Genomic DNA, 17,642 nt, shown 5'->3' on the forward strand with positions numbered 1-17,642 from the left:
CTGGGACTTGTTCAGAAAGAACAAGTGTAGCTGTCTTAATGCAACCCTAGCAAAACCTTTCCACTTTCCATACTGCCTGTGCTGTGCCTCCATCATTTAAAAATATTTACAATACATAAGTATTGATCACATCTTTCAGCACCAAAATGAAGCTGATGGTAAACCGATATTCACCAGCTTGTGGCAACTGAAACATTTTTAGGCAACCAAGGAACTGCTGGATGATGCTAATGCAGTTTTGATGGCAGGGAACTTGGGATGAAGTGCTTTTCTTCCATACAACAGTGCATTGAAATACAAGCAATAATTATAGATTTCTTGAATTTCCTTTCTTTTTAAGAAAACATTAACTTTCAATCTATATACCTTTTAAATGTTCTTTTCTTTGCCATTCTTTGATTCTGTGAAGGAACTCTGATTAAAGCACTTTGGGGAAGAATATACATTTCTGAATTCACAAAGTGCAGTCGTTCTCCAATTAGTAAACTGTATGAAGGAAAATGTTTGTAGTATCTTTACTTTCACCACTTTCATATGAAAAATAACTACTCATTGCCTTGATTACTTTTAACATGGCTAAAAATAGTGACTCCTTTTAAATCCAGTTATGTTTTCATCATAAAAGCCTGAACCTGTCTTCTGAGAATAATTATTCATTCACCTATCCAAATCAGCTTAAGAATGAAAGTCTAATTTTAAAACTGATTTTAGGTGGCCAAAAATACAAATAGGCACCTAATCACTTTCATTCTATATGTTCTACAGTAAGACCAATGTCAGCAAATGTTGGTTAAGTGTTTGAAAGGTATGTGTCTAATCAAAGTTGGACACCTAGGCTCCTTCTTGGGATTTACAGTGAAGGTAAATACCTCCAAAATTTACATCATCCTACCTGCTGAAGAACAGGCTGAATCAATTCCTGGAAATGCCTTTTCTTGAACAGCATGAGAAATTTTTGATGCACAAACTTCCAAAACAAAAGATGAATCTCCTTCCTAACGTCTTAAAGTCAAGATCTACTTCTAAAGAGCATGTTCAGGCACTCTCTGCATCTCTAGGAATTAAAATACTTCTGAAAGCTTTCTGAAGGTAATGTCTAGGTCTTGTTGTGGGGTTCAATTATTCCCCAAGCACTTAGAAGTTTCAGGTGCTTTTCGATATTATGTCTGTGAGGCAAATGTGTTCTTGGAATTGTTTTAGCACTGTTTGTTACAATTACATCTTTCCTCGAAGAAGTGAAATAGACCATGGATTAATTGGGCAATTGGAAGAATTAGAGTTACTCATCTTTAAATGCTGTCACACTGCTCTATGGCATGTAGGTTTGTCTGCAGGGAAAGGTCTAACATAAGGAAATGTTGCCATTCTCTTTAGCCAAGTCACATTAGCTTCCTCCCAAGCTAGTTTGTTAATAACCTTAGAACCTAAGACAAGATGAAAACAACAAAAAAAGACATAGCAGAGGAATCAGCAAATAAAAGGTCTGCTGTTTATTGTGGGTCTAAGTGACTTCAGAAAGATAACTTCATTTGTCTCTAAAATTCAAATACCCACTGCATAAGACTTTATTTTGTTCCACAGGAAGTGTGTTTTACCACTGGGTCAAGACACTTCTGTGTATTGTAAAAAAACATGTTTTAAGTGATGTAAGCTTACAATAAACAGCATAAGTAAAAAGAAAGACCATTTTCTTCTCAGCGTATCTTTTTTAACCCTGCCAAGGTTTCCTCAGTGCAACACTTTTTTCTCCAAATTTTTGAGCTCTGGCTTAAAGTTCATATTAGTTTAGGAAGGGAAAGGGGAAACACAAACGAAGCAGAAATTAATTTGGGACACCCATAATGGAGCTATCAGCATAGACTATAATTAATATAGATGATTATGTAGACAAAGTTATGACCTGCAGTTTGTATAAGCTCCTGAGGGGACTGTCACATTCTCTAGGTTTATTAAGCTTGAGAAATCTCTTCTATCTCAAAGGGGCACAGAAGGATTGTCATTTAAACTACTTTCAAGATGAAATAATATTAGGATTTACAATAGTGTCGCTCAAATAACATTAAAGATTCCCCTAATTATATCATACTGTCCTTAACAGAAAGCTTAGGAGCCTACAGGAAGAACTGTTGAATGGATGAAGAGACCTTGCCAGGGTGAGAGCAACAAGTTCAGTTCCTGTATTCTCCATGCTGCTTCTTTTTCCCTTGTGGCAATGCTCCAAGGGTAAAGGGAGACTTGATGTTTTGCCTATCCCTTTCAGCTTCCTCATCCTCATCATATCTTTCATCCTCATCTTCATCTTCACCTTCGCTGTGATGAGGGCTGGAATGCTGAGAGGCAGAAGGTGACGGTGGCACTGATGAAGGCCTAGGATACCTGAAACCTTCCGTCTGGCAGAGAGAGAAGCATGTTGTATGTATTATCACAGTGTTCCTCAATTAGTTGTATACATCAATTTAAGAAAATTAGCACTTCAAAGAAAAACGATGGTGGGATGTAAGTTAGACCTGCTCTGCACTCTAAAATTAAACTCCCTTGACCCTACATCCCCTCAGTCCTTCTCTGCTTGTATGTCAGTGATCTTTAGCCTGTGGCATAAATAACATGCTGCCCTTCTAGCACTCCTTTTTGCAAAATATGACTACCTTTACTGATCCTAAAACCTCTCAACACAGGGTTAAATCTTTTGGTACTCCATAGTCAGAATATGCTTATCGAAATTCAGAATTCCGTCAAGTTTTAAAACTGTTTTCTAGTTGTAATGCCAATATCTGCAAAACCAGAGCTCCTCTTCTGCTTGGTTTGTGCAGAACATCTCCATGACATTTATCAGAAGCAAAACTAGAAGCTGCTACTCCTTAATAAAAATTTCAAAGGGCAGTTCCTCAGCTGGTCCAAAGTGGCATAGTGCCAACCAGATCACTCTAAATGACCCAAAGAACTGTTCCTGTGTTGCACCTGGTATTCCTAGCGTTTGCATCTGATGCCATTACAACTCCTGACTAGAGGCTGGGCCTATAATTTGTTGAGCTTTTAACTGTTAATTCCTACTTCCCTTCAGTTAAAACAAACCTTGCTAACTCTCTTCTCTCTTTCTGTCAGACACACACACGTACGCACACACTGTCACACTCCTTCTCTCTCTTTGTAAAAGTAGCTAAAATGCAGATTAACTCATCTCTAAAAGCAGGCTTTACCTTTGGTGGAGCACATGGTTCCATCTCAAATTTATCTGGAAATGTTCTGCTGAGGGCCAAGTGTCTGGCATGCATATAATACTGCAACATGAAAGACAAACCTTTACAAGTCAAGGAAGTCTTGGGTAGATTTAAACAGGTAAAATAGGAACTTAAAATGAGTATCTTCTAAAAGATAATGCTGAACAAAGGCTATACGTGTTTTCAGCTAAGCAGAATCCAAGTGATATCACTGCTTGTAATAAGTACATTGCTGTGAAGTAGTGAAACATTCATATTAGATTCACACTGAAGTAGAGTCTGGAACAGAAGCTGAACAAGGTTTCTGTCAGAACAATGCATTAAGATAGAAACCAGCATTTGTCTCAGTCAGTGTAGTTCTTACTGAGTGACAGGTATTCTTTATCTCTTAGGATAGAACTGGCTCTTTTTTAACCAGGAAAATTTATATCTTTAAGTGTGCACATGATATATACACGACCTTTGGACTTATCCTTGCATAGGAAACGTGTAACAGTTACAGAGAGCAATATTTATGAAGCCTTGTATTTAAGAATTTGGCAAAAATATTTATGGATCCACTATATTCACAAGTACATGTCACATGCATGATAAAAATAGCTTGTCGTATCAGGGTCTGATGCTGTGTTGAGAACCATATAAACAGAAAGGTTCTCACACAGATATCAGAGCAGGACAAGGTCCAAAATAGTTAAAAACTGATGCATCTGCACCTGCTTCTTTGCTTCTGTGGATTTCAGAATACCGCTTTGCTACTGTTTTAGTAGGTGGTACTGCAGTTTTTTCTATGTCAAATCAAACCCATTATTTTGCCTTCAAGGCACAGAGGTCATTTAGGAGTATTGAGTAGCTCAAGGCCCAGCAGCAAGAACAGGTAGGATGTTTGGACGAATACAGATGATTTTGAAGCACAAACCCGTCTTAATGTAGGGTTGACAGTGACACAAGTAGTGTTGCTAGACACAAGCTTTTTACATTGTCTTTAGCACCAAGAGTAAAAAGACCTCAGTCAGCATGACTGGCTTCTGCTCTAACTTACTCAGTTAAGTCATGTCTCTCCTTACCACTGGAAAATGAAAACACTACACTGTAAAAGCAGGCTTTGCATTTAGCACCTTTGAGAGATGCTTTTCGGAGCAGGGATGTCTCCTTGCATTGTAGCATAATGCTAAAGACTGCTAGTTAGACCTATGTGCCTGGAATGTGTAGTACTTATATTACACAGTTTCACGCACCCTGCCTAGGTATCTCCAGTCCAACAGATCTGAGAGCCTCTCGGTTCGGTTTCTTTGGATGATTCTCTGGCGACGGGACTGCTGACAAAACCCGTACAGGAACTGAGTCAACTGGTTGCATGATTCATCAGGAGAACGGAACCTCCTGTCAACTATGTAGATGCCTGAAGGACACAAAAAAGGTGAAGTCAAATGGAAATGAAAATGGGATATGACCTCTTACATTTCCATTCTACCTTCCATCACATAGTCTTACAAACATTACATGTATTATATGTTCTTTTTACTGTTAGAAGGCAGCTATGACTGGAATATTTGTTGCTATTCTAATGGAATGGAAAGCCGCAGAGAAATATGTATTTTTTATTTTAACTTTCTTAACCTTTCAGGCTGAAATTTAGCAAATTATTCAAAACTCAGAGGCTTTATTTATGTTGTGGAAGTACATCCAAAAGGATTCAAGAGTTCCTAGATAAAATACTGACCGCTAAAAAAATTAATCTAGTGCTTTCCTAGTTTGCAGTAGAATTTATGAGTGAGGATGATCAGAATCAGCCTGTAGTGGAGAGGCTGTGTTTTCTGTAGAAATACCAGTGTTTCCACAGAGACTGCTAACTTGCATATATTAGTCAATGTACAATTCTGGCAGAGATGCCAGATCAATATCTTACTCTTGCCACCTTCCTTACACCAGGGTGTTGGGAAGAAGAGGGTACAAGACCTCAGCTATCTTCATGGATGAGACAGAAACACAACTACCTTAGCTGAAGTGCTCGGTGTCCCCAAGGAATGTACAGTAGTTTATGTCAACACTCACATCTATGTTTTGGCAGAGAAGAGCAAGTCTGAAGGCTCTTAAAGATATGCCTCGGGTAACTCAAGCATAGCTATATTTTGCAACAGGTTCTACCCCTTCCCCTAAGGCCAGGGCATAATTGGAACTAGTGTGGAGCTGTCATTGCCTAATTGTGCACAGAAGACACAGAAGGCCCTAGTTTCGACACATTTTCAGTCTTGTCCTGACACAACAGGAGTTGGCTACCCTCCTCCTCACCACACTCCAATCACAAACCATTCCTAAACTTAAATGAACAGATTCTTATTTGTAAGTGGGTTCCTTTTCTTTTCACGGGTTTACTTTTTAGTGTAAATGATAATTTATTCTTTGTTTGGTGGGGGTGAGTTTCACTGGCCTTAAAGTCCCAGCACATCCTTCTTGGACTATTCAAACAGAAGCAGATTTTCACTGCTTCTGTTGAAGGGCTGACAGTGTTACAGTGTAACCTGGGTCATTAAAGGGAAGTGCTGGGAAACTAGTAGTAGGAGGAGGAATACTGAGTTTGGAAGGATAAAGCAGACAAAAGGTTAAAGAGATAAAAAAAAGACAGAACCAGAAAGGGTTTCGATAAGTATGAAAGCTCGAATGGCATGTTCAACATAACGAGATATTTAGAGCTCTAACTATATTACCCAATGAACTCCATTGCACCAGTGAAAGCATAAAATTGAGGAGTAACAGCATCACTGCTGCGCTTTTTACGTTCCCAGCTCAGTGTCAGTACTTTGATGCGGTGTTAAAATTTTTACCATAAGCCGCTGGATCAGCAACATGTTCCTGCATGAAACAGCCAAATCCAGACAGGTTTGTGGTTACGCTGGGAATGCCCATCACAGTACATTCAGCTGCCAAAAGAAACAGACAGAAAACATTTCAGGACAATATGCTTTGAATGGTTTCACCTTGAGAGAAAAAAGAAAAACAGGCAGACAGAAGGTCCCATAACACTACAGCTGCCCTGAAAATTTCGAGTGAAAACTATTATGCTTTGTTGTGGTTTTGGAGAGAAGGAAAGAAGAAAGAAAAATAGTTATAAAAAGAAAACTTCACACTGTTTTTGTGAACATATTTTTGTGTTTCCCAGAAACCAAACTGAAAATTTTCTGGGAGTCCAGTGTTGAAACTGAGAACCCCAATATATGGTCTGGACTGTTAGCCTGGATTTTAAATTGAAGCCTGATGTACAATTATGATCATCACTTGTTTGCAACTACTTAAAAAACGAATCTCTTAAGTGCAGGAGCATGTTACACTTTGTATTTTGATATTTGTTGTTTGTAAACAGGTCCCTATAGCAAGAAAAAAACCCCAACAAACACTACCATTAACTCAGGACCACGTTCAACGTACTTGTGGAGCTAGTTTTATAGAATTAGAAAATGTATACATCTATTATAGGTATTTCTATCATCCCTGTCTTTAAGGATAACTGTTTACTCAGGGTGAAAGAGTTTTTGCTGGTGAACTTAAACTGAACCTAAGACAGCAGATCAATACCCTCGTGGTTGAAATGCTAAAAGCCATCAACATGGCCTTCATTTGTTTGATAATTAAACTGATGCCTATAAAAGAGAGCTAGAAATCTACCTTTAAAAAGTCACTTTTTGTTTCTGGAAGATTTAAATGGGTATCAACTAAGGGAATTGCTTTTGCATTAGTAAAAGAAAGAGAAAATACACTTTTAACTAGTGTAAATCACAGCTTTCCTGAAAACTGCCAAGTACAAGTCTAACTTTTCTGTCCAGTTTTACTTCAATGTTCTCTTCAAAATCATCTCTGGCTGTCACACTTTCTTTATACCTCAACTGAGATTAGACCAGGAAGAGAAATTACCAGAACGCAAGACAGTTATCTTACCTGGAATTGAATAGCTCACTTATTTGGAGGGAAATAGCGGTGGAGAATGACTAAATTTGCCATACTTCTATTCTGAATCATTGGCTTACAGAAAATGCTCTTCAGAGGGACACCCCAATTTTCAGATGTGTATCAAGACTGTAGAATCCATATTGGAGGACATAAAAACCCCAGGCAGCTAGGCTTTGATCTTCATAGGTATTCAAGTTCATAGTTTTTCACTGATTTCATCAAGTGGTAAGTGCCTTTTGTAAATCTGAGCCCAATTATTTAAGTCAGAAACTATATTTTCTCTGTATCCTTAGGAATTTCCATTTAATTCTGTGGAATTCTTTACCACTGCGTGTATTTGTGGTGAATATCTTCGATAAGGCATTACATAATTCTATCAAACTTAATTGTTATCTTGAATTAAATCCACTGAACTACATCAATTAGTAGCACCAGATTTCTTGTCTTACTGTTTTCAATATGTATATTGCTCTAAATCTTCTAAAACTCTTGAATCAAGTTAAGGATTAAGTTTTAAAATGATTTTTTAGTTCTAAAGCCACATAAAATCAAGAGATTACATGTGAGTATGGGAAAGGGTCCAACGCAGGGACAAATGTGAGTAGCTGTCAGTCAGTAGATGCCATTTTATACCACCTGGCCCCCAAATTTTGCCAGAAGTAAGACCTTTGCACTGCAGAGGAAACAGAGCCAAAAGAGTTTTTTCAGGATTCCAGAAGAAACTGGCTGCAAGCTATTCTGCATCAACAGAATGAGTATTTATCTTCCAGTACTAGTTAAGGGTACAGATTGCCTACCTGGAGTGTAACCCCAGGGTTCATAGTATGATGGAAATACACCAAGGTGGCAGCCTCTAACAAATTCCTCATAGTCCAAGGGCAGCAATGGGCTTGTCGAAGAAAGAAACTCTGGATGTACGATCACCTGCATATTCAAGACTTACATTAGAGCTGAAAGAAAACCATCATCAGTGCATTTTAATTATTGATAAGCAATTTCTTCTGGCCTTTTCCTAAGTGTCTGGACAATACTTCCTTTGCTCATCTTCCCATACTAAAATGTATCCTGCCTGCATGCAGTCTTGTCCTAGAAATAGTATGGATGATGAACCCTTTTTCTGGACAGGTATTCAGCTTTATGCTTGTTGATCAAGGAAGACCATGTGCATTGAGGGTTATACCTAAGGCCATGGCATTTAGCAATACTAAATTGGGTTCTCTTGGCCTGTTGTGCCAAGGTACAAAGTAATGGCATATCTGGTTCCAAAGGAGGCCTCAGGAGGATACAGTACTTCCAAGCTTTGCAGCATCCAACTCAAATACAGGAATCTTTACAGTACTCAAAGAATCCCTCAAAATTTGGGACAACAACAACAACAAAAAAATCCCAGCATTGGCACACTTGTGAAAGTAGGTGTTGATTATTTCTCTGGTCTGGCATAGCAGACATGGAAGTGAGGAAAGGATTTATTCACATGCATTTAGCTTCAAGTTTATGTAAACATGAGCACAGCCTGAACAGGTATTTCTTCTCAGGATCAAACCCTTGTTTACCTTCTACAGCAAATGTTGAGCATCAGGGTGCTGTTCTTAAAAGATGAACCAATAATCCAGAAATATCTGTGCTCAAATGATGAACCTCCAGTTTTAAGCAAATGCATCTAATAGAGCTTTATATCTGGCTGCAAATGACCTGTCACTCTGGATTTCTGGACTAGTGGTTCCTCATTCACTTAAGGAAGTAGCAATAAAACAATTCCCTAACATCAGATTTCTTACTTGAAATTAACTTGGATAAACAGAAACTAAGGATATCTGTGAACTGACTAGCTGTTACTCCTAGAAAGGGAAGAAGAGAGAACTATTTTATTAATAGAATATGGCTTCTCAAGAATTTGAGTGCACTTCCATGCTAATGATCCAGCCTGAGACTATTTAAAGAAATTCAATTTTATATGTAAAATTAAAAAGACAGAATGTACCTTTACTCTGTCTGAACGATTATTGAAAAGGCCAATGCGTCGAATGGTGTTAAGGATTGGATCATTGCCATCATCAATCATGTTGTGGGTGGTCACTGGAGGCAGACAGTGTCGCTAAAGAGAGAAAAGGCAATCCATAAGCCAGACAAAACTGTTGTCAGAGTCCTGTTACTGTTTTCTAAGGTGGAAGACAGTGGGAGATTTTGTCATCAATGTGAATAGATATTTACTTCAATTTTAAGGGAAGAAAGGAAAGTTATGAACATATAAAATTGTCTTCTATATAAATAAGGCCACAAATGAGACCATAAAACCTGCCAAGGACTTGTTTTATTTACCACGCAATAAATGTATTTGTACTAACTTTTAGAAAAGCCTACCATTTAATTTTAAAGGTTTTTAGTCAATGTGTTATGCCTCCTTAAGAGACTGATCTTACATATTTTCTAAAAATGGAAGAATCCATGCTTCAGGAATAATGTAAAGTCCACACTTGGTGCAGAAGAAAATAATTAGGAATTTTGGTGTCCTGCATGTGACTGCAGGAAAATATCCATGGATTCCCCTAAAGAATTGGTTTGGGTCATACTCTCATTAAAAACAGTCACAGCTAATCTTTAAATGTTACTAATGAGAAGTATATTTGCTCAAAACCTCTTTTCAGTGAATGCATATCACTATATGTCATACACAATACTTGCACATAGTCATGTTAATCATTTATACTAGATGTTTGTGTAAGTAGCACATTTTCTGACCTGAGTTGAAAAGATGGCCCTTTTCATAATGGTTATATCATCTCGGTCAAGAATCTTGTTCAAGTCTGGAATTTCTCCTCTGCAGAGGCAACACAGAACTTATTTACCAATTGACTTATTATCAGTTGTATAAAGAAAATTAAGAAATGGCAAACAAGGTCTGATCTGAAATCTGCTGATGTCAACATGAATCCTTCCTTTGTTTTCATGGCCCTTCTATATTCCTTACATTTTGTTCTACCATACATTTGCTGACCTTCCAGTTAGCTTCCAAAAAGGCTATTTTTTTCTATTTTTCAGACACACCTTGGTTTTGCTGAAATTCCAGTAATCTCATCCGTGTCTTGGGTCATTTATTTTCAAGGGTCTTTTGAAAGGATGTGACTAAGCCATGGATATATATTACTTTGGTGCTTTTTAAGCTGAGTTAGCCAATTTTGGGCAGTGAGTAAGCTCACTGTGTTACTTAGACATCCCCCATGTCTGTTGAGACTCTTTTGACAATGGGATGCTAGTACCTTTGAATTTTTCCTCTGTAACATGCCTATTGAACAAGTAACCTGTATATGGAACAAAGGGTCCCATATTCTTCTCCTATGTCCTTCCTATAGATGTCCAAATTTCTTACACCAAGAGTAGAAGCACAGAAACACCACAGGCAAGACAACTGAATATGTGGCTCTGCAAGGCAGAACAAAGTAACCTATACACTCACTTTAGCAGGGCGTTGTAGAGTTTCTTTCCAAACTTTTCTTTCACAGATTGTGCAGTGTCCCTGGGAAAATAAATAAATGTATGTCTAAAACAGAAGAATCCATGACAAAAACAAAAGAAAGGAGATTCTTGCTGTTGGAGATTAAATTGTGCTTTCACGTATACAGATGGAACCAAGAATACAGAAGCAGATAGAAGTCTGGTTCTCAAAACTCTTTTATCCAGCCAGCAGCCACACTGATGGGTTTCAACACAACTGTGCATTTGATCTGCATCCAAAGATGAATGCACTGAGAAAGCCAGGAGCAGATATCATTAGTAATTACTTCTAGCATTTTGCTCTGATCAGTAGACCACACTTTCATCTCAGCTATGAAAAAGATAGCATAGATATGACTCTATGTATAGAAAGATGATCATTAACACTGGACACTAATGAAGACTGAAAGGCCTCCAATTTAGTTTGACCTAGAAGAAAGATGTGAGATATAAGAGTTAAATAAATATGCATTTTAAAGCAAGCTTTTCCCTTCATATTCTGTCCTATTTCCTATCTCAAAGAATTTTGAAACCAAGTGTTTGACTAAAAGGTAGTTTGCCATAAATTAGTTTGCAAACCAAAATACTTCCTGGAATGCTCAGTTTTAAGCTAATAATAAAACCTGTGCCAGACAAATGTTATATTTTAGCTAAGAAAGAACTCCAGTGAGCAAATGTTCTAAATGTAGACTCATTTATATTACTTTGACCCTAGTGGAAATAACTTGAAAGTATGACTGGAGGTGCTGTCAAAATAGCAAATGCACTCTCCATTTGAGTAATACACCTAGTTCATGGAACTTTTCTTGCCTTCCTGATTTCTATGAATTATACTTTGGGCTAAGACAAAACTTGTCAAGTGAAATCCTAAACTCTACCAAGCCGAGAATCCACATACCTGTTTTCAGTTGTTCTCTCCCAAATCACATAGACACAACAGTGGATGACTTAATTTTGGATGAGTTGTAAAGCAGCTAAATGTTAAACAAAATTGATTCAAATCTGAGAAAGCTATTCCCTTCATGACTATATTTTCATAGACTCATGCCATGCACAATGTCCAAAACTTAAGCCAGCTAGGACAGACTACTTTTTCAGAAGTGGAAGAAACGAAGGATTTTATATCCCAGATCAGCCAGCATCTATTCCTTTACAAGTGCCAACCTCATCTTGTATTTAATTTCTGTGTCATCCTTAAAATAATCTATTATTATTATGCAATACTGCTATCACATGGTTTTACCCAGGAGCTCCAGACTGTGACCGTAATAATATAGAGGGTCTTTGCTTTTACAGGGCACAGTGGGAAGAATAGCTGGAAGCAGCATTTTTTGCATTATTCCAAAATGTTAGGTTTACCTTTACTGTTACTATTGTGCTTGCACTACTGAGTAGTAGAAAAATAATTACACAGTAGAGATACAACAGGGAAATCCTTTGCATATTTAAACTAATTTAAACTTCCCTAATATCCATATATTATTTATTGAATATGTTATTTATGAATACCTGTTATATTATAGAACATTGCATACTTTATATCAAAGAAAAAGCAGAGGCCAAAAACATGTGTTGGAAGCATGGCTTTTTCCCACTGCACTCCCAATGTTTTCTTACAGTTCTTGCATACAGAGTTCTCATTAAAAACTCTGGCTATGCTACCTCACACTTCAGCCATCTACAATTTAAGCTAGTTGCACAGATCCTCCACACATTTGCTGAGAGCGACAGTCCATCTCAGAGGATGATTCCCTTCACTCATAGATACTTTCTGAAGTGGTATAGGATGAAATATCATTTGGACTGAACCATCACTCTCCACTCCCCTCTTCAGTGAATGCATCTTGGATACATAACTTTCAGGAAGTCAGAGTTGGACAATTAATTCCACCCTCTGCATTTGTGGTACCTGTTTCCAGAGTGGTAACCAGGTAAAAAGTTCTCTGTAAGTCCCAAGTTGCTGTGTGATGATTTTAGAAATAATCTGGAGACTAAATAGATCTCTGCTATCTGCCTTCTTTTCCAGATATTGCAAAAGCTAAAAGATTCCAATGATTCTCGTTTGTGCAGGTTTAGTATCCATTAATCGAAGATTTCAACTTGATTACTGATATCCAGGAATTGAGCCAGAGATCATCTACTAGAGGCAGTTAATGAGATAACAAGGAAAGTAGTATCCTCCTCTTACACAGTGCCTTTCATCTACAGATTTTTAGGTCATTTAGAGCTCTATCATTTCATAAACATAAAACTGGCATCAGAAAGAGGTTAAACAGTGAGACACAAGCATAAAAGCAGAAGCTAGGTCTTGTGGGTTTTAGTCCCTCAGCTTTAAGACCAACCTCCTTATCTCTGCAAGCAGAGTTTAACTGCTCTACCCAGCTAATAAGGTGAATATTTCAATTTCCCATCTCAGATAATTAATCTGTAAATATGTTTAGTGAGATGCATTTTTTCATCTTTTTTTTTCTTTAACAAAGTCATCCTCGACAACCCACCACTTATTTTCTTTATGAATTGGAATGTTCAGTTTTGCCACGTCTTCTCAGTTGAGAAGTACAAGCATATGTTTTTTCCTTAGTAGGATCACACAGCAGTTAAAGTGAGGTTAAGTCTGCCCCTGCTTTGCTTTTTGTTTGGGAAGTTGTAGAATGAAACCTGTTAAACTAAGAAGGGCTGTAGCAATTTTCCCTTCATAGATATAAGTTTCACTGCTTTGGTGTGCCCATTGCTTATTGTAGGTTACACAGAAAATTACAGAGTTGTTATCAACTGTCATTCTGCTGGATTAGACAGTACAATTTCCATACTTCTAAATAAAAGAGAACACATAATTAATTACTTTTTCCCACTGGTGGCAGAGAAGCTCACTCTGGTAAATTAGCAGACAGTCCTTATTTTGTGGAAGCTCAATGGCATGTCCAAAGGGAGTACCAGAAACAGTCAGAAGACATAAAGACCAGTGTATTTTTCTAGTACCTTTGATTTTGTTACTGCAAAACAAGCACTATTTGCTAACTTGTTACAAAGAATGGCAAGGGCAGCTTGCTAAAAATAACCTGGATCAAAAAAAAGAAACCATAGAATAATAGAATCATAGAATGGTTAGGATTGCAAAGGACCTTAAGATCATCTAGTTCTAATTACCATTCCCATCTCTTTCATCCCCACAAATACATTCTAGTTACCCACAATCCTCAATTTCAGCAAAACAAAAAGAAAGAACATTATTCTTCATGAAAATTTTGCATGTTTCCTCAATTCACTGTTCGAGGCCGCCAGTGAGAACCGCAATTACCAGAGTTGCTTCCGGACTGCTTGTCCTTTCAGGGTTTCCACATTGAAATTGTTTGTCTTGGCTGGCATGATGAAGAACACAACAACTGTAACATCAGTCTTATGAACCTACATGGACACAAGATGGAGAGGAAAAAGAAAATCTCACTAAAAGGTATCACAGCCAACTTTCAGAATTAAGTCACAGGAAAAGCCAATGCTCTTTGTCTGGTTGTCCAGGAAGGCTCTGATCTTATACCTCTCCCTTTAGCTATGAAGTTTTTGTCAAGTCAGAGATATAATTGAGGATAGATACAGGTAAACAGATGTCACCCAGTTCCAATTTGGACAACAGAGATCCTCCTGACTTCTAATGGTTTAGAGGCCATGGCTTAGGATATGAACATAGACTGCAAAAAGTAAGAAACGTACACACATATTCTCACCTGGCACAAAATATATTGGGTTAAAGAAATGAACAGTTAATTTACTAGGTGAGGTATGCCCAGGCATGGGGCAAGGGATTTCCTACAGAAGCAAGCAGAACTACTTTCTACAGCAATAGTTCCCCAGACATATGGGCAGAAAGAGGGATGACAGCAACCACTTTCTACCTGATCTCATGGCAAAGAGCCTGCCAGACACACAGAATTTCCTTTGACTTTCCATCAGCCTGCCTTGTAATTGACGTCATATAGATTATTAGATAAAAGAAGAAATTGCTGCTACACACAAACCACTGCTCAAGCAATGCTTTCCATCCTAACACATAAGGCCTTCCACATTGCCAGCATTCATAGCTAATAGTTATGTAAATGCTATTAACAGGTAGCTGATGTTGCACAGCAGTGCCAAACAACAGAAGTCAGTTGTTTGGCAAAGTTGCGGAAGAAACGCTGAAGTTATGTGAGGTGACCTGTTGTGTGAGTGAATTGTGTGAGTAGATTGAGAGTGAATGGATTAAGCATTTCTAGAAAGCCCACAGGCTCTAACGGTGTATTAGTAGAAAGTGGTGGTAGAACAAGTGTACTTAGAGCTTGGGAAATTAATATTTTTTTTAACACTAACAACAGAGTATCCAGATTTTTATCCAGATTTTTCCATATCATTCAAATGACAGAACACAAAGGACAGTCTGGGACAACAGCCAACTGATCCTTGCTACATGACTGAAAACTGATCGAGCTTTTGTTTGATTGTTTTGCTGCTGGTTTTTCTCTAATGTGTCAGTCTTTGGGACACATCTGTCATTCAGTGACCTCATCTGTAGGTGGGAAGTGCTCTGGTCTTTGATCATGACAAGGCTCAGGACTTATTTTCATTAAATTACTCCATAAAGGCATTTAGGAGCATCGCACACATTTTCCACCTGAGGAAACAGAAACACGGAGGAGTGATTGGCTTCCCCATGCTTACTCATCAGGCCACTGCCACACCTTGCATTTTAATGCAAGATTCCCATCTGATGCGATAATAGTATTCAAAGATTAGAAAGATCACGGGCAGGTCCTAATGAATTAAACAGTTTGCTTTAAAAGATATTTTTAAATTGCATCATTAAAAGGTTATTTTTATTTGCCTTCTCATATGTAAATCTTCAGGGTAAATTCTTGAATCGTATTTTCAGTATTTTTCCTTAAAAACAAGGGAGATAACCATGGATTAACTTCTTGAACTATGTAATCACTTATTTTTGAGCAGCCTGAGATCATTATATACTCTGATGATTCAGGGAGAGAGCTTTATGAAGACTCTGAATATCCCATAATTAATTTCCTGCAAACCAGAGTATGGCATGGAAATTCCTGCAGGTAACTTCCATTGTATGGTAAGTTTGAACACAAGCTCTATGTTATCTACATTTGCAGAAGCTTTCTTACCCTCAGCAAAAAGTTTAATCTTGATAAGGCTTCTAGAAACATATCAGCTCCTTTGTTGGAAAACTCATATCTTCCAGCAATGAAGAAAAATAAGGTCTTCTCAAGACTGAAGTCAAGGTGGCTGAAACCAAGAAAACGGACAGAAAACACAAAGTATTTCTCAAGATACAGTAAAGCAAAATATACAGCAGCTTTCTATTCTGGAGGAATTTATTAGCCCAAGAAAACAATGAAAGTGAGGCTTTTCTGCTGTTCTTTAAAATTAGTATCTTAATCTGATAAACCGTACCTTGGGTAAATAAAATAAATACATAAATAAATCAAGACCTTCTGCCTGATCCCACAATCTGCTAAGCAGAGTTAGAACTGGGGTCTGAAATCCTTTTAGCTTCTGACTGATAAATCCCAGACAGATACCCCAATAAGTTGGTAACATTTTTGAAGTACTTGTTAGTCTTCCTGCTTTAAATAGTGCTGGACAACCAGTGCTTAGTTTTGGAAAGTAAAAGCATACCCATAGAAATGACCTCGAATGAACTCCTGGATCCTAGCCTTGTACATGGAATGCAAATTCTGAAACTCATGCATTGCTGAAAATTTCTTAATGTTCAAGCCATTTGGGGTGACAACATCTGGAAAAGCAGAGAAAAGGCAGAGGTAGACATCTTCAGAGTCTGAGAAATCTTTAAGGAAAGAACCAACATGTCTTTCAGCTGTCAGTATGTGAATGGTTATGTACTCTTATTACTCATGGATGGGGAACAGCACTTACACAATGGTCTCCACCAGCTTACTCCACAAACCTTTGCATGTGACACTCCACTGCCTACTGCATTGAAGTGTTCCAGTACCACCCTGACTTGTACTCAAAATTAGCACAGATCATACTGAACAGTGAGGTATCCCCCATGCCCTTTTGTCCCATCAAGACTTGAGTAATGTCTCCATTTAGCCAGATGTTTTTTGTGCAATATACCTTTTACCTCTTTATTCTGGATATCAATGTTGCCAGCTCAGCTACTGCTCTTGAAAGCAGAAACTGTGTTGTACCATGCATTTGATTACTGCATGGCATGAGAGGTCTGTTCTGTCAACACTTCTGAGGATTTACCAGAAAAGGGAGAACGTAAGAAACCTTTTAAAAAAGACCTCCCTTCAGTAACCTGTTGGATTTCTCCTAAAACTAGACATAGAATAACATACAAGTCCAGCCTTGACCAGGAAATCTTTACTTCTCAGATACTTAGGATCTGGTTCTCAGTTACAAGAAAGGAGAGAGTTGGTGGGTCTGGAAAACTTGTGTCCTTATCTTCTGCTGCCTAGCCCTAGGAGCTGCTCTGAACAGAGACTTGTGTGGCTTCATATGAGTGGGGTATGTGAAGAAAGCAGAAACATCCTCCATTTCCCTTTGTCTTTACTGACAAAATATCTTCTTCCTCTGACCTGCTTCTTGTCCAGCACGGAAGAACTGGCTCATGCAGGACATCACTTTGGGACTGCAATAATTTTAGGCTCTTTCCGATAAAGTAAGAATCTGTGACTGTGTATTTCTGGCCAATTTCCATCTACACTTTCACATTTATCAGAGAGTTTTGGACACTCTTAGCCATCATCATCAGCCTGCATATAACCTACTCCAATGTTCTTTGATTCAACTGTAGCTTCATTTACCCTTTCATCAGGACTGGGGCTCAGTCCATCTCTTATTTATGCCTTTGAGATACAGAACATATCTGTGGGATGTGGGAGCCTAAAGTACTGGTTCACTATTTCTGCTCAACATGAGGTCCTTTCCAATCCTAACTATTCTATGATTCTATATAATAGTATTTTG

The 17,642-nt window shown here is 38.0% G+C and overlaps 1 protein-coding gene across 4 annotated transcripts in view; it reads right to left on the reverse strand.

Annotated features, from left to right (window-relative positions):
* Positions 1–1,467: 1,467 nt before the first annotated feature.
* Positions 1,468–17,642, reverse strand: part of GYS2 (glycogen synthase 2) — a 42,372-nt gene continuing 26,197 nt past the window's right edge. For all 4 annotated transcript variants that reach the window (XM_065674191.1, XM_065674199.1, XM_065674182.1 and 1 more), the window contains 11 exons: positions 16,323–16,440; positions 15,809–15,929; positions 13,951–14,057; positions 10,615–10,674; positions 9,900–9,978; positions 9,142–9,255; positions 7,958–8,084; positions 6,041–6,136; positions 4,454–4,617; positions 3,198–3,278; positions 1,468–2,390 (listed from right to left, as the gene is read on the reverse strand). In XM_065674191.1, coding sequence (XP_065530263.1) covers positions 2,169–2,390; positions 3,198–3,278; positions 4,454–4,617; positions 6,041–6,136; positions 7,958–8,084; positions 9,142–9,255; positions 9,900–9,978; positions 10,615–10,674; positions 13,951–14,057; positions 15,809–15,929; positions 16,323–16,440 — 1,289 coding nt within the window. In that variant the 3' untranslated portion in view covers positions 1,468–2,168. The remainder of the gene's footprint in view (positions 2,391–3,197; positions 3,279–4,453; positions 4,618–6,040; positions 6,137–7,957; positions 8,085–9,141; positions 9,256–9,899; positions 9,979–10,614; positions 10,675–13,950; positions 14,058–15,808; positions 15,930–16,322; positions 16,441–17,642) is intronic.

Source organism: Lathamus discolor, chromosome 1 (genome assembly GCF_037157495.1).
Source record: "Lathamus discolor isolate bLatDis1 chromosome 1, bLatDis1.hap1, whole genome shotgun sequence".
Taxonomy (NCBI): Eukaryota; Metazoa; Chordata; class Aves; order Psittaciformes; family Psittacidae; genus Lathamus; species Lathamus discolor.